We start from the raw sequence: 25,953 nt of genomic DNA, 5'->3' as shown, positions 1-25,953 counted from the left end.
CAATTACAAAGTGACAGAATATAATTCTTAAATAGAGTTTTTAATTAATCGGTAGTAGATTTGATGTTATAGTTCGTTTAGTTAATAAACGACTACAGCGCCCCCTATCCTGTCCTTGCTAGTGTCGATATTTTATGATTCAAGACTTCAATGATAAATCGGACGAGTCTTTTAAAAGTTACATGATCACATAACGACAAACTATAGAAAAGCTATTTCATGTGTACATACGATAAAAGAAAACAGTTAATTTCGTACAATATATGTATATCTTTGCATTTTGCTTTATATTTTAAGTTATAAGTGGTCTTTGTTTTAAAAGAAAATACATAAATCCAGGAAACAAACTTCTTTATTCAATATATAACACATATTAACGCGGACACAACACTTTATATAATTTATGTCCAGCTCACACGCAGATAACGGATATATTTTATAAAAACCCTACATCTTGTGTAGTTGTAACAATTCAACCAGTGTTTTTATTATATATTTATATAATCATACAGAAGTACAAAGAATACCCAATGGGTATCTATTTAGACAAATTCTACTTGCATATAAAATTAGTAAATATATAACGTACATGTAACAAAAATATAAAAAGCCGAGAATCGTTATATAAGTAAAAAAACCTAATCGTGCGAAGCATTAACTAGCAACTATTTATTTTCTACAACAGGGAAGCATTTGTTTAGTAGTCACTTCTAATAATATTTTTGTCATACCTTAAATTTACATTAAAATATATTGGTGCCATAAACACAGATTACATAGACAAAGCCACATAAGTAGCAACGCTTTTCATAGATACAACTTCAATGGATAACCTTAAATATTTACTTAAAATTAATTTCTATAAATATTTATATTTCTTGTAAACAGCATATTAATTTAGTGTAACATTCGATAACGATAAACGCTGACAGTAATAATAATCTCTAATACTATAACGACTTTACCTTTCAGTGTTGTTTATGGGGTGACCAGATACACAATGCTATCTTCCTCTTTCAAGTGTCAAATTAATGTGGACAGAAAGAGATAAATCAATGTTTATCTAATCACCCACTGAGCAACGTTTATAAATAAGGTCGTTATTCATATCTGGTAAATAATGTATAATTTTCTTTCTTTTCCACTAAAGTGATCACTAACAGCTTGTGCATATTTGTATCATATGAGAATGCTACCACGCATTCATTCATTAATACATTTATTCCAAAGAAAATTAAAAAAAAAAATTGTGCATAGACAAATCCCTCTCTCTATTATAGACGGCCAACTTAGAAGCCATATTAATAATGATTTATTTCGATGTTTGTTTATTTATTATTATATTTATAATTAAACGGCAAATTAACTGTTAAGTTTAAAAAATCAAATAAAACTAATGTAAATGTGGCAATGGCTTTTAAATATAAAAAGGACATAACAGTAAATAGTCGGAATACATAAATATCAATGTATAAATAGGCAAGGACAAAACATTTCAATTCCCATTTCTATTCTGTTAATGGAATATTAGTGTTACCATTGAAAATAAAGGAAATAATAGTGAAAAAAAATATGTTCAAAACATGCAAATTGATATTTTTATTGATGATTTTCTAAAATATTCAATAAATATCATGGTCGATTCGTTCACTGGGCATAAATTTGTATTTTTAATATGATTAAGATTTATACAAAGCTTAAAATATTATATAAAATAAAACAATAGAAGTAGCTAGTAAACTAAATATTATCATAATACTAGTAAACTATATTAAAAACTAAATTATATATCTGTTCACAAAAAAGATATGCAATTCATGGATATATTTTTACTACAATAAATAGTGCATAGAAGAATATTAAGTCGAAATATGACAGTGTTATATATTTTAAGTAATATTTATAATTATTTAAATAAATACTTAAACTATATGTCACTAATGGTTATAGATTAATTTGTTATGATATAGTTTGATACATATTATAAACATTATCTAATAATTTTATAAATATTATTTTTCAAGAATATTAGGTATCTTGTCAAAAGTACTTATTTTGTAATACACAAAGTACATAAAAGAGTTAATTGTATCTATTTACTTAGATAGTATTTTGAAAGGTTTTAGAATATAATTTATATATTATAGAAACGACCTTGACCTACCGCGACAGCAGTGGTATGTTAAGCATAACTGTATTATGGAGTTTTTAAATCGTAAACGTATTTAGTACAATGTGTTGGTAGTTATTAGTTTAGTAAGACAGCATAAATAAATAAGGTGACCTTTAGCACTATGACATATTTAAAATTATATTCTATTCAATAATATAATTATAAAATTGAACATAAAGAAAAAATAGAGTACACATACAGACAGTAAAAAATTAACATTGTACTTTTGCCTTGAAATTACACACAGGACATAGATTTTTGAAAGTTCGCATTCATTAGCAATCACCTTTCATTATCATTAATTTTTAACTATTCAAATAATTAATGGAATGTCAGTAGTGGTGGTCATTTATCGAAGTTTTTTTTTTTTTTAAATAACAATAGTATCAAATTGATATGTCAAATACCGGAAGAGTTTTACAGTGTGAAATTTGGAGTCAAGTTCGGATACTTAAACGGATAAGTTAAAAATTACGAAATAACCATTTCGAAAATATATATAATTTAAAAACCAGTGTGTAAAGCGTTATTTTCGAATACATTATAAGAAATCAATATGTTTAATACAAAATATATACTTGGCAGTGTCATAAAAAATAAATGTGTCAAAATTCAGATCTACGCTCAACAAAATTATATGTAATAGCTTCGATAAGATCATTTTGTCATGCAGTCTTAAAAATAAATAATCGATGACATTAATCGTAGGTTTCCGATTCTTGCTGCACTAGTTTGAATCGTCGGGGGCTCTTGACGCAAATAGATCCATGGCCGTCCAATGACAAACGTCCCTTCATTTGCAAATACCTTAAAATTTAAATTAAAAATATTCATATAATGTTACTTTCCCGCCACTAGTTATACTTACTATTTTAATATACAAGCTGTGCCCGCAACATCGTGCGCGTTTGAATTTAACAAAAAAGTTATTGTTGTAGCCTAAGTTACTCCTTATTACATCAGCTTTCTGCCAGTGAAAGTCCCGTCAAAATCGGTCCAGCCGTTCGTGAGAACAAACAGACAGACAGACGAAAAATAAAAAAAATGTTTTTAGGTATATGTACCGTGTATAAATACATATGCATTTAGTAAAAAGCGGTTATTTTAATGTTACAAACAGACACTCTAATTTTATTATATGTATAGATACAGTAATGGCTGCGTCCTGCGGTTTGACCCGCAATAAATTTGTATTATACATGGGTACAGAAAAAAAATCGTAAAACCTAAGTTAATGAAAGAAAGTTGTGTGACAACAAAGCGGGAGTTGGGAATAAAAACACTTGGGAATAAAAAAATCGCAGTTAAAAGTATTGAAATAATTAATCAATAATTACTATAATAAGTTTATCAAATCTTTCAAATTATTTACACGTGATACTTTATTAGACTCTTTATTAGATATCTTGTAAAACCTATATCGAATTATAATATCTACATTGAATTTACCTTTTTATGTAACGACAAACGAGTTTCGTCGGACGTTGCTGCCATTCGTCCAACACCTCCTTAGGCGCCAATACCTGTTGCAAATATATTTTAAATAATAAGTTCACGATAATCGCTTTGTATTTGTGTATGTGAATTGTAATACGTAGGTGTTCACTAAAAGTAAAGTAAGAGCTTGTATAGATCCCACTGCTGGGCGAAGCCTGCTTCCTCGAGATGTTTTCAAGACGCTGTTCCAATGCGAGTTGGTAAATACATATTGTATAAAATTTCATTCGACACACACACACTGCCTCACGACGTTCATGTTGATGATAGTGCTCGTTTTTATTATTACTTTTGAGTTCTTCTCTTGTTTAACTACTAATTACACTGTATACTGATTATTTCTATTGAATCCTCCGGCATAGACTCTAACATAGTCCTCTGTCGTATTGTCAAATATTATAGACACTAATCAAAGACAATGAAATTGAGACATAGACAAATTTAATTTTTATTATTTTTTTCATTCCTAATAGGCGGTAAGGTTACCATAGTGAGGAAACCTTCATGTTGGTAGGGCTTTGTGCAAGCCCGTCTGGGTAGGTACCACCCACTCATCAGATATTCTACCGCCAAATAACAGTACTCTGTATTGTTGTGTTCCGGTTAGAAGGGTGAGTGAGCCAGTGTAATTACAGGCACAAGGGACATTACATCTTAGTTCCCAAGGTTGGTGGCGCATAGGTGATGTAAGGAATTGTTAATATTTCTTACAGCGCCTTTGTCTATGGGAGATGGTGCCCACTTACCATCAGGTGGAACATATGCTCGTCCGCCAACCAATGCCATAAAAAAATGTTTTGGATCAAGATATGTCACATGAATACTTATTCACTAACGTGCACTAGATCATAAGTTAATGGATTAATGCACAGGGCTCCAAACCTCCAAAAGAAACATACGATATGACGTCAATCTAGCTTTTTTTATGAGTCTTTGTCACGAGTATAAATAATTCTTGAATTATTTATAGTCGTGACAAATTATATTATATATATTAGTAAATACAAGTGTTCACTTGAAATAATATTATAGTTCAATAAATATGCTTTCTTTATTAAAAACCTTTTCTTTACATTACTAATTGCTGTAATGTTACAATAAATAATTCAAACTTAAGTTAAGTACCTGATCCCCCTTAAGCCTGTCGAGCAGCGTGACGCAGATGACCGCCGCCTTGATACCGGCGTGGTGCGTCAGCGCAGCGAAGGCGAGAGACTCCATCTCGATGTTGACGACGCCCGCCTTATGGATACTCTCCAGATACTCCATCTTGTCTGTCTCGGTGAAGTCACAGAACGCACCGTCCAGACGTCCTTGGCCTTATACAAATAAATGTTTTAGTATATATCTGAGGATATATATTATATACTTTAGATATGAACGTGTAAAAAATATTTTCACCACTAAGACATTTCATTATTTTCTACGAAATCATCAATACCAATAAAGTATTTTGTTAAGATATTACTAACTTTTTAATTATTACAAATATTTTTTACTTTCTTTTGATCACCGGCATAAAAAGGACAAAGATCTTTGATTTCTTTTATTAAAAAATAAAATACCTATTCAAAATTCGTTATTTAAAAAAAATAAAAAATAATGTGGGAATAATACCTTCATAAAAATCGTAAGTGCACATGGTCTTGCCCGTGACAGTATCATACGGATCCTCAGGGTCCGACAGCGCCTTCAGCTCACGTACTAATCTTTTATCCAACTTCGCCGGTCGCTGGATATTCTTCCCAAGCACAGTCTGGTGTTTAAAGTAAAATTATATAAATAAAATTATATTCTATCAAAGATTGTATTATTTATGTTGTTTTATGAAGGAACAAACAGTACCTATACAGTAAACTTAAATACAAAAGACAAAAATTATTAAAACAAGTTGGAATTATTAATTTTAACCTATATATTATTAAATTATACAGGGTTATTGGTAATTCGACGTATTCCCGTTAGGAGATGATAGGGGTGATTATTTGCGATAATTTTAACCCCCATATGCATGATGCTAGGGTTTAGCATGATTGAAGTGAGAAAATGCACAAAAATCCTATCCTTCTCGAAGACTTATTTACAGAAGGAAAAAGATTACCATGAAGGTTACGAGACAAAATATCATATACCAGCAACACAGATCTACTGCACCTTTTCCTAATTGGAGTAGAGTAGGACCTATTCCCTGGCCTGGTAGGAGTTCGGACTAAACGCAGGTTGAGTTCTGGGGTCACATGAAATCCCTTATTTACGCCGTCTCGCCTGTATCATCCGCGGAAGACCCCGAAATAACAATAAAAAAAGAGCATCAAATATGATGCGGAATAATTTGACTAATTCGGTAGTTGAGTTCTAAATTTTATTTTAAATTTGTAAAGAGCGAACTTTAGTTCGAATTCGTTCATGTTCGAATACGAATTTTCACTAGCGTCCTTTGTGGTCATTTTATTTCGGTTGTTTTGAAATAAGTTCCCAGTTGTTATACATTTTCGGAGAGCTGATAAAACGGATATGTTTTTAAAATAATCTACATGACAAGGTTGATAACGATTTTTTTTTGTTTTTAAGGCATTTTTGTGGAAAAAAAAGTAATATCTTTTTCCGTCTCGCATTTTTAAATTTGGACCGATAATTATTGTTTTAATATTGACAAATAACCAGTGTTTATTCGTTTTTATAAATCAAAAGAAAAAAATAGATTTTAATTGATACTTTTTTTAAATAAATTTTTGAAGTTGCATTTTTGACTTATTTTGAAAAAATCTAAAAAACGTGATAACTCAAAAATGGTTCACTTTTTCATCATGCATATGGGGGTTAAAATTATCGCAAATAATCACCCCTATCACCTCCTAACGGGAATACGTCGAATTACCACATTACAGACTACAGAGCCATTACAGACTACAGTACTACAGATTACAGAGCCGCAACTAAACGTAGGCGATTTAAAGATATCCTATAAGATTCGATATCAAGAAGATATTCAAATTAAAATTTTAATAGTACACTTAACATGTACCATGTAATACGTATTTAGTAAAGACAAGGAAATATATAAGCCATATTAACTAAATCCGTGTTTATCTTATGAGAAAACCTGCATGTGTTAGAGTAATATCCTAGCATTTCAATGGCTTGGCTGCTGCGGTTTTAAGCCACATAATTCCATCAGTATAAATATTAGTAATAATAGTAGCGATAGCAGAAGTTAAAATTTACTAGTTCATTAAATTATTTTTATTGTTTGGTAGGAACGTCCGAAACTAATTATGCTCTAATCACTCACGAAGGCGCGCCCCTCCACGTTACACGTCTTACGTCAATATGTCTTGTGTGCGTGAGACGACTCAGAGTAAAGACAGCAAAGAATACACAAATGGGATTATATTTCTTAAGTTCGTTTTATAAAAACGCGCATACTTGGAGAGATACAGCTTCGTCAGTGAATGGATCTATATTTATTCCACATGATATTATACTAGTTTAGCTAGCTGAGCTCGTATAGAATTCAGTTTTTGACGAAAATCCTCCTAAATCTACCATCCATTTGCCATTTGAAATTTTATTATTATTTGTTTTTTTTTTAATAAAAATGCATATTTAATTTATATGATATTTAAGATACAAAATATTTAAATTATTAAGAACCAGCAATAATTTAGTATTAACCTTTGGATTGCAACGCAAACCCAAAGCACGCACTTCTTCTGTTGTCAACTTATATTTGACATGAAATCCGTTATTGTGGGTTCAGCGGACTTTTTTAGATCTACCAGACAATTTAATTGTAATACATGTTATTTTTGTATAACGTATTTAGTCAAAGCATGTAGATAAACTTAAATACCATTATTTCAGACTAAAATATTAATATAACAGAAATAATAATATATACTGCAGGTTTATAAACTTTCTGATGGTGATAGAATTATTTAAACAGGTTCTGCAGTGTCAGACTTTATCGACCCATAGGAACCGTGCATTTATTCCTAGATAAATAGCAGCCTGCCATTCTCTGACTACTACTACTAAAGAAACTGAAACTATCACTACGCAAAATATAATGTTGCTCTGTAAACAACAAAAACAGATCTATTCTGGAAACCGTATTTTTCCGGGATATAAAGTAGCCTATGCAGATTATATTCACTGTGTTAAATTTCATCCAGATCCGTTCAGCCATTCGTGATTGAGCAACAAACATCCTTCCATCAAAACTTTCATATTATTAATAGTAATAAAGTTAAACAAAAGCTATATAAGAGCCAATATAGTCCAGGTGTGGAAAACTTAACCGATGACCGCGGGTCGAACTATTTGCTTAATTCTGTTGAAAATTCTTGCCTCAAAGCAAAACATCGGTAAAGAAACCGACCCACATAAGAGTTGCGTGGTGGAATAAACCTCAACGTTCTCCTTAAGAAGGCAATAAGCCTTTGTCCATAAATGCGTTTTTAAAATACTTAAGTTACTTTTTATGTTGTTATATGCATAATACGTATGAATTGCGGATACGGTATGCGGTTGAATATATTTATAAAGAAACCCCATTTTATGTATGCAAAATTTAATTACAGAATAAAGCTTAATTTGTCTCTTAAACATCTATTTTAGTAATTTCATCCGTCGTTGAGTTATGAAAGAAATTTCAAAAGTTTTTAAACTCTTTCATATTCCACATGGCCTTTGACTGCGCTGGAATGAGCTAACGAGGTCGTCGGTTATATAAAAGCCTACTGCTTTTAGTTATATGAAGCTATTAGGAACGGTACATTATCCAATTAACCTAATTATGCATTTTTATAATCACTTTGTCACATATAATATTAATTCGACACAAAATTGAGTACTTAGTATTATAAATTGCATATACCTATATAGGTACGCCTACAATTCACGATAAAAATATCTTCCTAAATTTTAACAACAGAAATAAATAATTTTCTCTGTTTCGAATCCTTGAGGTTTATGTAACTGAGATATAGTATAAAGTTCATAATTATTGTTTCCGCAAAGACACGAACACCCCCATAATCTGATGCGACGGCAATTCGACACGTCGGATAGTAGACCAACAGATAGGCGTGCTTTTATCATTTTTATGTATACCCACATATGCCTGATTGAAATAATTAAAACCTTATTATAGTATCAATTTATAGAATTTAAAAAATAAGCGGTGTGGTTTCCGACAGAGTAAAAAGGAACCACCCCTTCACAATCCGTGTAACGCGATCCAAATAAAAAAAGAAACATCTATGACCTCCAACTGTCAAGTAGCCCATAAAAAGTATGGTTAACAAAAACCGATTTTGTATATATATATATATTTTTATGATACATAACTGACGGCTGAAATGACCAACCAAGTTACCTAAAGTATTCCCAAGGAAAATCAGCATCAGCTGACCGACCAAGTAATTTTCTTGCAATGCCATAAATCACGATTACAATTTTTTATCTAATTTTGTTTGGATTAATTTAAAAGTATACATCTAAGTTTTACTTTGATGATGCTTGATAAAAAAAAATACATCTTAGATACGTACCAATTCAAGAGCATTTTTAAGTGCGCCATCTACAGCTTCTTCAGAAATAACTACTGTGCCTCCTTCGTAGCCGATGCCTCCACACGTGCCGATCCTGAAGAAGACCGGGTCTCGGACCTTCGCGTGGTACATAAGTTTTATCACCTCGTGAAGTAAGATGCCCACAGACGGGATGCCCATACCGTGCTGTAAAAAATATATTCTTTCATGCAAAAACACAAACAGACTAAATGAACAGAACACAGAAATCCATTGATCTAAATCAGTACAATTAAATAAATACAAAAATCGAAATATATTCAAGCCCATTTGAAATTTTCTTTATATATAATATAGGTAGACGGACGGGCAAATGGGCTGGCAAGTGGTCACCACCGCCCATACATACCGCTGTAAGAAATCTTACACATACCTTACATCATCAATGCGTCACATGCCTTGGGAGCTAAGATGCCATGTTCCTTGCGGCTGTAGTTATACTGATTCACTACCCTTCAAACCGGAACAGAACAATACTAAATGCTGTTTGAGGGTATATCTGATGAGTGGATGGTGCCTACCCAGACGGGCTTACACGAAACCTTAACACCAAGGATTTTTTTGCAGAATTTTAGTATAGAAACAATTTGCCTCAGGGTGAATTTATTGACCTTGCGAATTCGATGAAATAAGTTTATCTTTACAACTCTTGTTTATACAATGATTGTCACTGATTCTATCTAAATAATCAATATTATCGTGAATATATATAATATCGGTGTACATTGCTGTATATATCATTAATTAGTTTCGATTTTTCTGTATTCCATGATTATAAATAAACAGTTTTCATTTACAGATTATACCTATATTATATTTCTTCATCTTCTTGAACAATTCCAATTCTATCAAGAATTGATAACTAAGTAGAATTACGCCTTACTCAATTTGTTTCAATATATCTCAATAAAAGCTGGTTCAACTCAGTTAACACCGGTACGATCACAATTTATTATTTCAAGTCAATTGAAACGCATTGTCAACATTAATGCAGAAGTACCTACTTATTGCGTCCATCATGCATGATGCATTAACTCATTGACTAATGGCATATTAAAGAACAAATACTAGGTATTAGTTACCGTCCACGCGTTACTTATTCAACTGTTTGGTTGAGTAAGGAAGTTTTAGTCACATGTACAGGAGACATATTTCGCATTGTCATACATTAATTATTTTTTGGAAAAGTATGGGTCACTGTCACATGGACCATTCATCCTTCTATTTTAAATTTTAAAAAAGGAACAGTATAAGCAGCTCTAATAATCGTAAATCCATCACAATACATCCGATGTAGAGCGGATTTCAAAAAACATTATAATTATCATTCTTGTTTGGAAATATATGTATACCTATATATTTATCTTATAGTCGTTAATAATATACATTTCGTATACATATATGTCAACATTAGCCCATCTGGGTAGGTAGCGTGTGAATTCTCATATATTCTACCGCCAAATAGTAATAATTGGTATGGTTATGTTCGAAGCACCATGGACCTAACATCTTAGTACCTAAAGTTGGTGGTGCATCGGTGATGTAAAGAAAGGTAAATATTTGTTATAGCGCCAATGTCTATGGGCCGTGGTAACTATTGGAACATTGACCCATCCGACTATTTCATAAAAAAAAATATGATGTACATTTCAAAACAGTGTTGTAGTTGTCAACGCCCACCTCCAAACTACTGACCATTTATAGACATAAGTATATCAAATTGAACAATAAGTCCCCGTAAATAAGATGAAACGAATGAAGATGATGAAATCCCTGCCAGACACAGCTGCTACTAAAAGCCTAATTGAATTCTGCTAATCTCAACTCAAGCCGAGTGAGAATCCATTTTACTTCCCTCGGATTATTTTGGCAATCCGTTTTTAAGTTTGTAAGTATGCTGCGTATTTAAAAGTTATATAAAATATCTATGTTATTTTATCTGTGAAATGTTGCTGTCAATTGTCACAATAAAGCTCGTTATAACCTTAAATCAATAACTCACAAAAAAATCTGCGTTCAATTTAAAAATTATTATGTATGTAATACATAATATTGTTTCATTATATTTATTTAATACTTACGCTGATCGATAGCACGGGTCCGACTTTATACATAGAATATCTGTAAGAGAACTGGCTGATGTCTTGTAGCGTGGTGCCGCATGGTAATTTGTGTCCAATTTCCGCCATGATTGTGTATGCGAACTGCTCCATACGTTTTGGCGTGCCCCCCATACAAACAAACTAAAACACAATGTTACACTTTTAAATTACTTTTAGACTTTCTTTGCATTTATTATAACATGTTTTTATGTAATATCAACTATTATAGCTTTTGGACAGTCGAAAAAAAAATACGATTTTCCGCGACTCTTTAAAGTCGAACCTGGAATTGAAAACGAGATTTGTAGCAACAAAAACAAAAATAACATTTTACCATAGTATATAAAATATTATCTATTTCTGCTTATAAAAGTAATACTACCATAAATACATATATTTATTACAACACCGAGACTATTTAAATATAATACAATTATGTCCACGTAATAGTTACGCGCGGTTTGATTAATTCAATGTCTTACCTTAACATCCCCAAACATTTCCACCAGGTCATGAGAACCGCTGCCCAGAGCCAGGTGATACAGAATATCTTGGTCCATAAGTTCAATATTCGGATTACGAAGTCGTACTGTGCCATCGGGATACCTACGAAATAAAAATGAAACAAGTTATAGATAAGTTCCGATTAACACACCGGTAAATGGTAAGGTACGAAAATCATGTAACCAATATAAACTTTGATCAAAACGTCTAAACTTTGAAATAAAAAATAATCTCATAAACATTTAAAATAATTATATAGTTATCTTTATTTAAATAAGTACCTTATAAGTTAAATTCTTACATCGACCTTGTTTATTAAACAAAAAAATAACATTTTTTTTACATTTACATTAAAAGCAGAGGCGATCATTATTATTCAAACATCATGACTATAAATGGTGATTTCAGATAAATTCCTCTTTTATTCAGTTCACAGTATTCACAATACAAATATTGAATGTTACATCAGACTAATATTATAAATGTAAAACGAACACTGTTTGTCTAATCATTTTAGCAGGAATAAAAATTAATTACATGATCTACGGGAATGTCTGTCCTATTAGTATGTTGTGTTCTGGCGTGAAGGGTGCGTGGGCCAATGATACTAGGCACATAGAGGACATAGAATCTTAGGTTGATAACGTATTAATGTGCTTATGGTTAATATTCCTTACGGCGTCATGTCTATGGGTGTGAGTACATTTACCATCAGGTGACCCATTAGCCCGTCCACAATTCACTTTGTTTTTTTTTATTTTAAAAATTATAGTAAGTATCCGTACTTGGTCGTGGGAAACAACTAGTTCAAGATAATGGTTTACCATTTGAAAGCACTTCTTATTTTATTAACATATTAAAATCTTTATGTATACATTTATTTTCTTAAAATTAACAATTATAACCAGATTTGCATGTTTGTATGTTGCAAGACACCAAGACTCTTAGTCGTCTCACGCACACTAAGACATATTTTAAGTACAAGCGTCACTCACTCATCACTCATCTAATGCGCGCTGATAATAAATAAATATATTATGAATGAATAAATCTATACCCGTCACTTATTTTACGCTTATTATAGATAAGTAATTTGTAACAATAAATAAATAAAAAAGATTTATTAAGCTTTAAACAGATCTACGAGTTCATCGCATGTAAGCAGAGACATATGATTTCAAAGCGATAGTAGGGTATAGATAACATATATGTAGATATACATAATATAATCAATATAACAAAAGCTTTAAAAAAATAGGTTTAGAATACCCAAGTTTCGCCAAAATTTAACGACATTAATAAAGTACAATCGTACTTCGCGATAAAACGTCCACTGTGTTTCAATATATTACACATCAAATGCTCCGGTTGGAATTTTGCGTAATCTGAATCCCAATGACTAAGCTAACATTAATAACATTTCAGTCATTCATTTACAAATTTAATTTCGTTCATACGAAATTATTTTTTTATTCAAATCTCTTTTAATCTTAAATGAAATGAAAATGCAAACAGTGAATCGCGATGTTTTTGCGATATTTATCCTGACGATAATGTAGTACTATCACGCCGGTATGCTTTCGAGGCGCTTAAGCTTATACGGATTTAAGTTAGTCTTACCGTTTCCTTTAACAATTTATTTTAACTTTAAACATAATATTTTTATTAACAACCTAACAGAATTGTCGTCTACTTCAACAACTTCTGATCCATTTCCCTGAAATTCGTCGTCGTTATCAAAAATCTTCCTGTGAGGTCTGTGATAACCGTTCTGATGGTCCGATGAATGTCCTTCGTTCTTCTGTACACTGCCATTGTGATTAGAGCGCCCATTCAATGTATGGGTCTGAGGCATTGTGGACACCGGTTTGACTGGCTGGCAATAATGAAATAAAAAGAAAAATAATCCTTCATAACCACTGACAACGTTGGGTAACATATTGAATAGCAATATCGAAGTAAACTTAAGATATGAAAAGCTCTACTTCGTGTGATACAAACTACGAATAAAATCTGTACTAAAAATAAATAATTACTTTATTTATAGTAAATCAAATGAGTTGTACTATTAGATAAAAAAAGTATTCGAATATGATAAAAAATACGAATAAAATGCAAGTATCGTATTACTTGATAACATCAGTTTATCAAGCTTTTTATCAGATTAAGTATATAAGAAATATGCTCGTATGCTTTGATTTAATTGTAAGCAAAAAGTTTATATTTTGTTTGAAATATTAATGACGTTACAAAATTATTTTATCGATTAAAGAATTGCGATGAATTACTGTTTACAAAACATGCGATAAGAATATATTATGTAACAAAAATATGTACATACGTACATACTGCTGATGTTAGCAAACATTCTATCAAGGTCATCGAGTGTATACTTCATCAATATACGAGCAGAAATGAAAGGGCAGTATACAGTAGGGCAGACGATTGCAAACAAAGATTCAATTCTAGTTTAAAAATATAATTAACAAATTATATTTTACAACTTTTTATTTATTTTGAAAAGATTATTTTAAAATATATATATATTGTCCTCATAAATATTACTTTTTATGTATGTTATTACATCTAAATTATGTGTCACGAAAAAAAATCACATCACTGACGAAATAAACACATAATATTGATCAGCTGTTAAGTGCAATTTGAAAATTTATTGCGTAAATTACTACATTGAAGCTATAAACATGAATATATGTCAAAGTTTCAAACAACATATAAAACATTTAACGAAAATCACTCACAATATTTCCTTAACTAGTAAATCATTTAAAACTTACCCTATGTCGAACAAACAATTTATTTTCACTATCGATAAAATAACACGTAACAACGTAGCGCTAGTTCAGCTTACCGAAGGCAAATAAAATACAGTCCGTTTAAGCTTGCGTCTGAGTAGACAAACAGATGTATCGCTACTAAATGAAACTGTGTTTATGTATTATTAGTTTTATAAGCCGTTTCAATTATACTCTCAGTGTGATACATACGTACTTATTTCATTTACCATCCTTATTTTTCTGTTTCTTTTAAGTGTATATACACTTTAATAAAAAAGAGGTTCATGACGTCAATTTCACAGACAACAAATTTGACTTCCCGTTAGATAGTAATTTCAGCAACAAAAAAAAATCTACACCAAGCCATCTTTTAAATTACTCAATATTTGAGTAACAACACAGTTCAAAAAAGTATCGACGAAAAGAGTTATAATATTGAAAGACTCTTGTTTAGTTATTTGCAAACGACCCATTTCTCTATAATACCAGAACAGCCAACTTTTCCCGGTAATGAAGCACGATTATTGGCATATGTTGTTTGTTTGTGGATCAAGATACCTATGAAAAGCTCTTTGTTAAGCTTTGACAAGGGTTAAAAAAAGTAGTTTCAACGCATATTCTACTTGTTCGAATAAAATAAATCGATACATGTTAATGAGGTTTTAGGTTAAACATGAGCAAAATTAATCAATTATTTAACATATTTTTATATTGAAGCTGTCCATATAATTAAAATAGTTGTTTTATATATTTATACTCGCCAACTCATATATACTCATAATTAAAAAAAAAAACTTTATTTTGTGAATTAATCGTTAACTATACAACTACAACGTTTTTATTTTTTTATATTTTTCTACTCTAAATGTAAGAATGCTGTCAGCTTTAAAAGAAAGTAAATCGATGAATTTGTAAAAAATATATATAATTAGTATTATCCAAGGCAAATAAATCAAACACCGGGCAAAAAACTTTGTAAAAAACCTTTGGGCTGGATTATCTTGATGTAATGACATTTTTTCCTTTATGTAGGGCGCAGGTAGCGAGCTGATAGGGCAATGATTTTATTACGCTTATGCTATTCGTTCAATCATTTTTTATCGCAAGATTTAAACCACATAAATAAAATCATACGACTATGATTACGAATGCTTTGTTTTAAAAATTATTGTTAACGGAAAAATAAATGTTATGAACAATTTTAAATTGTTATCCACGCGAAATACGAGCTATAAAAAACATGTTACAGACCTTTAATTGACGAAGCAATTAGCACTAACATGCAATATTTAAATAATTCCTAAAGAATGGGAATTGGAATAAAAACTATTTTTTGAGTATAATAAACAGTCATATGGCTTTATTCAAATAGAATTATTAAGAACGGAACAAAATTATTAAAAAACTGAAAGAAAGAAATAATTAAAAAAAAAATCGTCACCTATATGTTTTTTTTTTCAATATGTTTTTGTTTATCACCGAACGGAACACAAGTTATTTAAGTTATTGCGATTATTCAGTAAGAAAAATAAACGATTCTTAAATCGGTGGATTTACGATAACCCGAGCAAAGTTGCAGATATCACCTTTCGGTATATCATCCGACTATCAGTGTTTCTGGAAGAGTCCCACTATCATAAAGCGTACATTTTAACCTATTTCATAATAAAAGGTTGAAATTCATCAGATACGTCCTGTCGATTTCTACCACCGAGAACGAGATACATTACCATCACATATTAAGCTCATAAAACTTAGAGGTACTTGGCTTGAATTAAGCCTGCATTCTATTGACTAACCGACTTGGCTAGTTGCATTCGCAGATTTTGAATTTTCAAGATCAAGTAGCTAAATTATTTCACTCTCAATAATTTCCAAGAAATAAAAACCAACATTGATAACGATATAAAAATTACATAGCGATCAGTTAACCAACAAACCCTATTTTATCTCCCTTAACTGGAACGGACATCCTGCGACAGCCTGCCCCTCTAACAGATGGGCTCCTTCACTAAAGCGTTTGTCATGTTTAGAATTACGTTTGCCTACGTGCAAATATCTTTAAAATGTACGTCATTTATATGACAAAGAAAAAAATAATAATACCAACGTAGGCTTCCTAGAAAGAAATAAAATAACAAAAAATATCAGTTTAATAATCACAAAAAACTCGGTATCTCGAGTAACAAAGACGTTTTGGCATATTATGTTTTTGCTCATTAAGCGCACTTCTTTTGTTTAAAATTTATTTTTAGACCTCTTTTATATAATCCAAGTGTCATTAAATAGATGATAGTACCTATCTAAATATTTCGTTCTGTATATAACAATTGATAATTGTCAAGAATTTTTGACAAAGTGCAAACATTGTCCTACATTTTATATCTACAATTAAACTAGGTTACTGGTTAGAAGAGGTCGAATAAAGTTCACCTAGTTTTCACTCTCTAGTGCCTTAGCTGTTTATGTTTACAGAATGAACACCTTTGTCCAAGATTTCATTTTATTAATCAAATTCTGAAGACATTGTAATAATACACACCTGCAGAAGTATTCAAGGCCATAGTGGAAATATTTTACGTAATCCTACCAGCTTAGTACTTGGTGCATTTTGTTTATCGATTTTCTTTTAGTAATAGAAAATAGTCAAATTACGGCACTTAAATATGAAGACCGCTGCAATGAATTCGTACAAGAAGACTTAAGAAAGTTAATATTAGAGATTACTCACTCGTCGCGAAGTTCATCATTATCGAAGGACATCGTTATTGGCACACACTAGCACTACTATAAATAGATATAATTGGATTATCTGTAACAAAGTTGTGTAGGCGGATCGATGTGCAGCTATCGGAACAAATGCTGCGCGACTGTTTAGAGGGCTCGTCTTCCGCCCAGACCCACTAGGGCGCGGATGCGTGGAAGCTTGCGCAGTTGTGCTTACGGTTTTTGAAACGACAACTCGATACGTCCACGATGTAACTTGAAATAAAAATAATATTTGTTACTTTATTCGATTATGTATTTTTATGGTACAGAACGTGATGATAACTAATAGGTACAACTAAAACGTAATCAGCAAACCTCGGTCGTATCGTTACGATTCTAACAGATTAATTGACAATCGTTATCTCATTTTATTTTATCATTTATAATGTTTAAATATTTTACGTGCCTATACAACGTAATGGCAACAACCTTCCCCATTACATTAAAACATTTTATTTCACTATAGTTACTGTTTCCGAAGAAGTAAAATACTAAGAATATTTGTATTTATGTATTTATTGGGAAACATATAGATGAATCTTTAAAGTTACAAATATTGGTATAAAATTTACTATAATTATCAAAACCTCTTGTTAGAAAGAGATTTTGGCATAGTACGTTCTAAGTTCTAAGTTTCGAATAGGCAGAGAATTGTCGAAGTCGACTTTTGATACAGATGTTGTTTACTACATACATTGAATCAATAATGATATTTACAATTACATATAGAAAAATATCATTAATTTAAATTGTTTAAATTTTTTATATGTTTTTGGAGACTGTCCTTTTCGTTGCATTTAGTCTCATGACTTTTCAAAAAGATTAATATTTCAACTTAAATTTAAATTTATTTTACTTTATCAATGGGCAAGGAAGAATAGTTTTACAATTATTAAAAAGAACATTTAAAAAAAAAACATTCGAATGGGTCAACTGATTAACTTTTCTAGAAGCACAAGATAAGGTCTGATTCACAATTACCGAACGATATCCATTTACTACCAGTATAAATCGTATTATATCGTAGTATTAATATATCCAATATCCATTGATATACATCTAGCCTATAGATACTAATAATATTAATAATTCTGTCTGTTGTTACAGATTTACTAGCTAAACCACTGAATTGATTTTTATTTTTTGTACGGAGTAAGCTATATTTTAATAATTTATATTTTTAATTATTGCTTAATTTTTGAAAAATGTGTAGATCCATTTAATATGGTAAAAAAAACGGTTTTATTCAATTCCCAAAATATTTTATTAATGGAGAATATTTATTATTCACATTAATAATCAGAGCAACTAACACTTAATTTCGATTGCAATCAACACGATTGCCTAAATAAAAATAATAATATCAGCCGTTTATAAGCCGCTAGGAGTTAGGCCCTAGTCCACAAGATCAAACATATTCGAAACCTCTCAAACATACAGGATTCCTATCGATATTTTAGGTCACTGTTAAAGCCAGCAAAAAAGCTACATATAAAATAAATGCGGAGATATCTTTGTAAAGTCAGGAGTTCACGCAGAGGGATTGAATTTTTTGTATCAAATTATGTTTATATATAATTTGAAATTACTTTGATCTCTCATAACAAAAAAGCTGAGCAAGGATTTTTGTCATGAACCAAATTATACTCAGGTGAATCCACGGATACTGCTATTAGCATACAAATAAAAAGTATCAACGCGTATTGACACACGAGAATAGTTAATATGTATAGATGTAGTATATAATAAAATAATACGTACCTAATTATATCAAAAATGTAAATTTAAGATATATTTAAATAAGAATAAAAAATACCAAATCATGTAATGCTTAACCATCTTTATTCGAAGTAACTTTACATATGAATGCAATAGAATAACATTATTATACAGAAAGTATACATAATTTTTGACTCTACTAAAACTGCAAAACAGACGGCAGAAGAGACACATAATGGAAGCAACGTGCATTTATATAAACGGAAAATACATTATAAACACATATGTCTTTATGACTATCATTCTCTGTTTTGGGTTGGAATTAAATTTTTATAAAAAAAAATTAAGCACAGAAAAAAAATATGAGTTCATATAAATTATACTAAATTTAGCTACTAAATTACATATTATGATATGTTGAAAAAACATAATCCTAATGAACCAGCAAGGCTACAAATAATAAAAGTGTAAAATGTATAAACGAGATTTTTTAACTAATCAAATATAACATAAAATAAAAAAAGTATCACTGTTTTGTTGGGTTGCCAAGTATAATTTGTAATCATACTTTTCTTTTCATTTAAATTATTTTTTATTTTTTGGATCTCAACTATATTTCAAAATATTTTGATTCATTAAAAATGTATTTGTTTTGCCTAACATCAAAAAAATTATATGGAAAGGCTGAGCTTTCACAGCCAAAAACATAGTTTAATTAAAATAAAAAATAGAATATACATATTTTACGCTATTTTTCTTGATTGGCAACCCTCCGCTTTGTAAGAACCTAGTGTAAAACTGAGTATATAAACATTCAATCATTATATTATTGACTAGGTAATGAAAACAATAAACCACTTAATTCGTAAAGAATAACTATTTTAAGGTCATTTCACACTTCCAGTACATTTTACCTTACACGAGAACACACCTTATTAATATAAAGATAAGAGTTGTTTTTCAACTGGCTAAAATATATTTCGGACTATAGTATCACTGGCAAAAGCTGAAAATCAAATTCAATTGAACACAAATAATTTTTACTACCATGAAGTCTGAATTTATCTGAAATACTTTCTCAAAAATAGATAGATACTTTTAGAGACTAAATTCCAGTTTCTGAAACGCTGTGTAGAATCAGATTAACTAATTTAGCTTTTATCGGAATTAACATTGGTCGGTGGTAATACACAGTTAATTTTCAGTATTTAATCATAATTTGACGAAATACTATAAGATTATTGGTCGTCTGATTTTGAGCATCATTTCTGAAACTGACATTTCACCTTGATTTTCCTAGACATATTTTAAAATTTCATATTTTATTTCGAGGCGGGTTTTTAATCCCATATACGCAATTTATAGAAAAATAATCGGTACAGGCTAGTACTTAAAAATAAAGCCTCGTATGAATATAAAATATTAGCACTGAGTGTGCGAAAATATGTTGTATCTACTTTCTAGAGAAATATTTGGCCTTCACCAAGTTACGAGGTAACTAAGCACGTGAAATAGTACACAAGGTCGTATCTCATATTTTGAAATAAAGATTAATGTCTTTTGTAGATTAAGATACTTACTTTAGATTCTTTATAGGATATTTACATCAAAATTTAATCAGTAACTCTACTGTTTTATTTTAAAATTAACATCATGCTATTATTTTAAATTTGACTATTCACTAATAGAAACTAAAAAGAAACTAAATTAAATCTAAGATTGAGAAATGATTCAATATAAATAGTTCTTTCTCGGAAATATAGCGTGAGGTTCTTTGTAATTGGGATCAGGTTGATTGCGGTACCGACGGGCGAGCCAAACTGCAAATAGCTGTAATAACAATATAAAATGAACATTTTAGAAATAATAATATATTACGTCAAATATTTTACGTCAATAACATATCAGACGTTGAAAATGTGTTATTATCTTATATAAAGCACAAATAATATAAGCAACATATTATATTATAATATATAAATACATTTAACTCAATTTGTTATTACCTTTAAGTTTATAACCATTACATACCAATTGAAACGCTTTAAAATTACAGTGAAACCTGGTAAAACACATGTAATATATAAGAAAAACCTCTTACTGAGATTCTTAAGTTTTGCATCCAAATACCTAAGCAATGGGAATATTTAAACTAATTAATCAGAGATTATTACCGATAGATCAGGAATAAGCTAGCATTAAGATTAATAACAATTTATCATTTTGTTTATTTTTGTAAAGCGCATCCAATGGGCATTGCGCACTGCGCTGACTCCAAGGTTACAGGGGATAAAGTCAAACGAATGGCGTCTTTTTGAATATTACTCTGAATAGATTAATTTTATTTATGCTTTTAATGTAGGTATACAACGAAAAAACCATACGGCAATAGGATACCCCAAGTTTCATCATGTATACAAAAATGGGGCTTCTATAAATGAAAAAAGATTATCTTAACTATTGTTTAAAATATGGCTCGTTGAAACACTAGTTAAATCAATGAAAGTCTCTTGGTGAGAAAAGGATGACTTGAAATCTATACCAGGCTTTTAAGGTTCACTATATAACATAAATCAGTGTCTTTCAACCTGTGGGTTACTCGAAGGGTCGCGGGAAATATATAAGGCGCAGGCATCATTAATAGATTGAAATACTTTGATAATTCCTTCACTTCATTTACAACAGGTGACAAAATCTTAGCCGTAAACTTATCAATAATCAATACATAAAGGTCTTAACAGAAAAAAACATTAATACGTATATAGTTTTTAAAATAACTGACATACTTCTATTATATTCTCGTGGTGTTGCTAGATTTTTATAACTTGTCAACGGGTCGCGTATTCAAGTAGATTGAAAAACACTGACATAGATTTAAATAAAGATCTCTCTAACCATTTACTATACTACTTAAACATATTTATATAAGCTATTACATAGAGATAAATGTTACATATTGCGTTAATATTTAAATTAAACTACAGGTGAATATAAGAGGCGTTATGAAATCAGCAACAACCATTTTAATCCGTACTAAAATAATTCGAGCGTGTAGTACAAGACCGTGCACTTACATTGCGGCAAAAATAATTCAAATTAGAGTTCTGTAAATGTCTCACTACTTTGTAAAAATCACAATAAAATAAATGCTCCCCGAAATTCTACAAACAACCGATTTTAATTCTAATTAAATTAAAATTGTTTTTTAAATTATTTTCAGATATAACAATCTTAATATTTGTGTAGTATTAATACTTCAGACGAGTGAAATATTTACTCAAATGATAACAAAGAAAGTGCAAAATCATGCAAATATTTATTCAGGCGTCTCATCGACAAGCCATGCATATCAAACATGCTTAAATATTATATAAAACGTATGCTATTAACAATCATACATGCACTGAACCAAACCACCTTTAGTCATTTAATCCTTAGAGCATTTAGAGAAATGCACTGGGGTTAGCCCGCGGGTCCTTTTGGTTACGATACCTTACTGTCAACCACACACCCAGAAACTGTAAAGTAACCGCCGATTTGTTAGTCACAATAAGGTGCACATACATTTAGTGATGTTAGTAAAATTAATAACACAATATTAATGTACATTAAAACAATATGGATTTTATAATTAGGTAGGTTGATTGTTTCTTATCAAAATATGCATTGCAGTGCTAAAGAAATAAACACTATAAACTTTTAACATTAGAGAATTTTCGTTTAATATCTCGCATTAACTATTTATACGGTCACCATTTGTTTGTACATACAAATTAATGATTGCCTTATCACTAAGTTAAATTACTCAAACACTCTCTGTGAGAATGTTCATTAATATTAGTGCACAAAATCATATACTAAATATCTCTGATTATTGCTCAACTGAGCATAAAATATTTAAAACAATAGACCTTGGTGCATGAGAGCCTAATTTAATGAAATTTGAGAAGATTTTACTATCTGTTGCCTAGAGTTTAGTTCCTAGTTATTGTAAATGATAGCTTCATGGAGCTCTGATAATATTTTAGTTAGGATTTCCTTTTTTATTCCTAAACCTTAATTTTATTATTTATAAGAACAAATAATTTTCAAAGGTACATAAAATGAATGTCTTTTCAAATGTTACCTAGATAGAAAGACAAAGCACACATTTGAAGATTACACTTTAGAATTGGCCTCCAAGGCAAAAAATTGGTCAATATAGCTTACCATATTATTAACCAGAAAAACGGATTTAGTAAAATAATCGTCTTAGAGATTCTGAGTTCCTTATTACAATAATGTAGTTATTGTTGTATCAGTATTTGGATGTTGATTTAAATATCACTAGTATCTTGCTAAATATCTAGTTTAAAAATATAAACAACATTTTATTTTTTATTACAATAAACTATATCATTGATAATGACGTCATTAAATATTACAAATAAAAAACTAATGCTGATAACATACAGGCAAATATGTCACTTGGTGATCTCTGCATTATTTATGTCATAGTATTATCTTATACTTGTGTAATTGATATATGTAATGTTACTGCAGCACTGTCATAATATATTAAACTAAATACCTCTGTAAAACTGAAGAAGAGTCCAATACCACCGCAAAGTTTGAAGGCATTGTCTATTGTCTCCTTTAATTTTTCCATACATGGCTGACACTGACAATCGAGTGATATTTCCTTGTCATTGCAGCAAATCCTCTGTGAATCACATTGTATACATACATAACCTATTGTAACTTTTGTTAAAAATTAATAATTAATTAAAATGCATTATACTAACTAATTAATGCTATTAAAAAAATCATAATAATTAATTTTAACTTATTTTACATAGGACTGTGTACTTGTTTTAACTCTGTATCTCCTTTAAATATTATATTTGTAAGAGATAATTTCAAACAAACATATGTTCATTTCTTGTCAGCACTGTTTAATTTAAAATAAGGTGATTAAATATATTATTAATTTCTTACATCCACTAAACTGCAAGATGGGTAGTCTACTGTGGTATTTGGTGGCATTATCCTGCTTTGGAAGCTGCAACACTGGAACCTTTCCTGGACTTGTTCTTTCACCTCTAGATTAACTTTGTTCCACCCCTGATTCATAAATAATATAAATAAAAAAATCAAATATAAAACACACAAAAAAATATTAATAGAATAAGATGATTTAGTTTTAATGAGACATATTCACCTGTTGAGCTAACATTTCCTGCTGGTCAGAATTAACAGCGAGGCAAGCACAAGCCACTGAAAACTGCACCAGAAACAGCAGGAAAAGAATAACCATATACTTTATAGTAACATTAAGGAAATTTATAGCATAATTATGATAAATTATATTATAAGTATTAAGAATAAATAACTTTACTCACAAATCTTTAGTTCTTGATTGTTATTTCATTTTCGTTACCAAAGACTCATGTTTAATTAAAAGTCTTTGGTAAGATACACATGTGTTTCAAAAAACATCTATAATTTAGCTTCTAACTTCAAATATAAAATTGTAAACTAATTTATAAAGGATACGAAGAAAAGCATAACTTGATGATGCTTCACTGCTCCAGCCAATCCCAAAAGAGATATTAAGATGAGAAACACTCCACATGCTAAAATACCACCCACGATGGGTAAATTGGTAACCAGTGACGACGCCTGCCCATACACTGCCACTGATATGAGTATAGAAGCAACCACCTGTTAGGGTTTATAATAATCAAAACACGATAATATTTATATTAAACGGAATAAACGAAAGGTAACACTTACCACATAGAGAATATTAAGGGCGATCAAAGCGTTCTTAGAACAAGTAAACCCTCCACACATTTTGTAGCTAAGTTATACAATTCAACACAATGGCTGTGTCCCTTTGGTTCTTGTTATTTTTTAACAAACAATCATTTATTTATAATGGCCCGACTAAAAAATATTACACCGAAGAATAATATTAAAAACCTAAGTTGATTTTTCTTGATAAAGCACAAATATCTTTAACAAATATATAAATTAAAGTATTGAACATCAAAAACACTTTTACTTTTCTTTCATCACGTATAGTCGTATATTAAGAGTAGTACAGTATTCAACATCAATGTTATATGTGACACTGACATTTCAATTTTTCACATGAACTTACCCATATGTAACTTAAGTGACAATTATAAAAAAACGTCAACTATTTTGATACGATAAAAAATGTTACAAATTGTATATTGAAAAAAAAAGATCTATTAGAATAACGTAGCTTTTTCATTAGATATACTTTTTACATTAATTTAAAATTACTTTTTTCATTTGTTTTTTATACATGTACAGGAGGTATTTGCAAAACATAATATGTGCCATAGTAATGAAAAATGCCACATTTTTATTAAACTATATTAAGTCCAGTAATTTTGTAAAATTGTCAAACCTCATTTTAAATTTTAATTAATGTTATTACGTTTTTTTATCAATTTATAGAATTTCTGTCTATATATTCAGATCAAACCCGAATATAAAATCAAATAATATAAAAATAAATAAATTATATTCATGAATCATGATTAGAGATTAAAAATAGAACATCATTATAATTATTGAAAGTTTTACACATTATACTTTAGTTACAGAAAAAAGGGAAGAAAATTAACTGAGTCGAAAAATAAAATTAATCAATGTATTTTTATTTAGTACAGAACGTCTCATAATATTGTTTGTTACTCTTGTTGGTTCACTTATCTGGCTTTGGTTTCTAGTTTGGCTATCTACATATCTTTCGGAAATCAGTGATGGTTTAAGTGTAAATT

General features: G+C 30.1%; 2 protein-coding genes across 5 annotated transcripts; both read right to left on the bottom strand.

Annotated features, from left to right (window-relative positions):
* Positions 1–334: 334 nt before the first annotated feature.
* LOC113392938 (uridine phosphorylase 1) lies at positions 335–17,559 on the bottom strand. Of its 3 annotated transcripts, XM_026629572.2 has the most exons (9): positions 14,669–14,826; positions 13,544–13,746; positions 11,849–11,972; positions 11,346–11,507; positions 9,226–9,411; positions 5,288–5,426; positions 4,796–4,989; positions 3,623–3,696; positions 335–2,980 (listed from the first exon to the last, which is right to left on the bottom strand). In XM_026629572.2, exons 2-9 carry the CDS (start codon positions 13,723–13,725, stop codon positions 2,872–2,874), a joined length of 1,170 nt encoding a protein of 389 aa, XP_026485357.1. In that variant the 5' UTR covers positions 13,726–13,746; positions 14,669–14,826; the 3' UTR covers positions 335–2,871. The 3 variants fall into 3 exon arrangements, with proteins under 3 accessions (XP_026485357.1, XP_026485365.1, XP_026485377.1); XM_026629580.2 differs by lacking the exons at positions 13,544–13,746; positions 14,669–14,826 and adding an exon at positions 17,400–17,559; XM_026629592.2 differs by lacking the exon at positions 13,544–13,746 and having other exon boundaries at positions 14,669–14,811.
* A 1,703-nt stretch (positions 17,560–19,262) lies between these two features.
* Positions 19,263–25,267, bottom strand: LOC113392960 (tetraspanin-13). Of its 2 annotated transcripts, XM_026629622.2 has the most exons (7): positions 24,932–25,267; positions 24,692–24,859; positions 24,357–24,455; positions 24,134–24,259; positions 23,727–23,858; positions 22,574–22,674; positions 19,263–20,986 (listed from the first exon to the last, which is right to left on the bottom strand). In XM_026629622.2, the coding sequence occupies exons 1-6, from the start codon at positions 24,989–24,991 to the stop codon at positions 22,600–22,602; spliced, it is 660 nt and encodes a 219-aa protein (XP_026485407.1). In that variant the 5' UTR covers positions 24,992–25,267; the 3' UTR covers positions 19,263–20,986; positions 22,574–22,599. The 2 variants fall into 2 exon arrangements, with proteins under 2 accessions (XP_026485407.1, XP_026485400.1); XM_026629615.2 differs by lacking the exon at positions 22,574–22,674 and having other exon boundaries at positions 24,932–25,266.
* Between the last annotated feature and the right edge of the window lie 686 nt (positions 25,268–25,953).

Source organism: Vanessa tameamea, chromosome 10 (genome assembly GCF_037043105.1).
Source record: "Vanessa tameamea isolate UH-Manoa-2023 chromosome 10, ilVanTame1 primary haplotype, whole genome shotgun sequence".
NCBI lineage: Eukaryota > Metazoa > Arthropoda > Insecta > Lepidoptera > Nymphalidae > Vanessa > Vanessa tameamea.
Note: the sequence above shows the minus strand (reverse complement) of the source record. Positions and strands in the feature narration are given on the sequence as shown.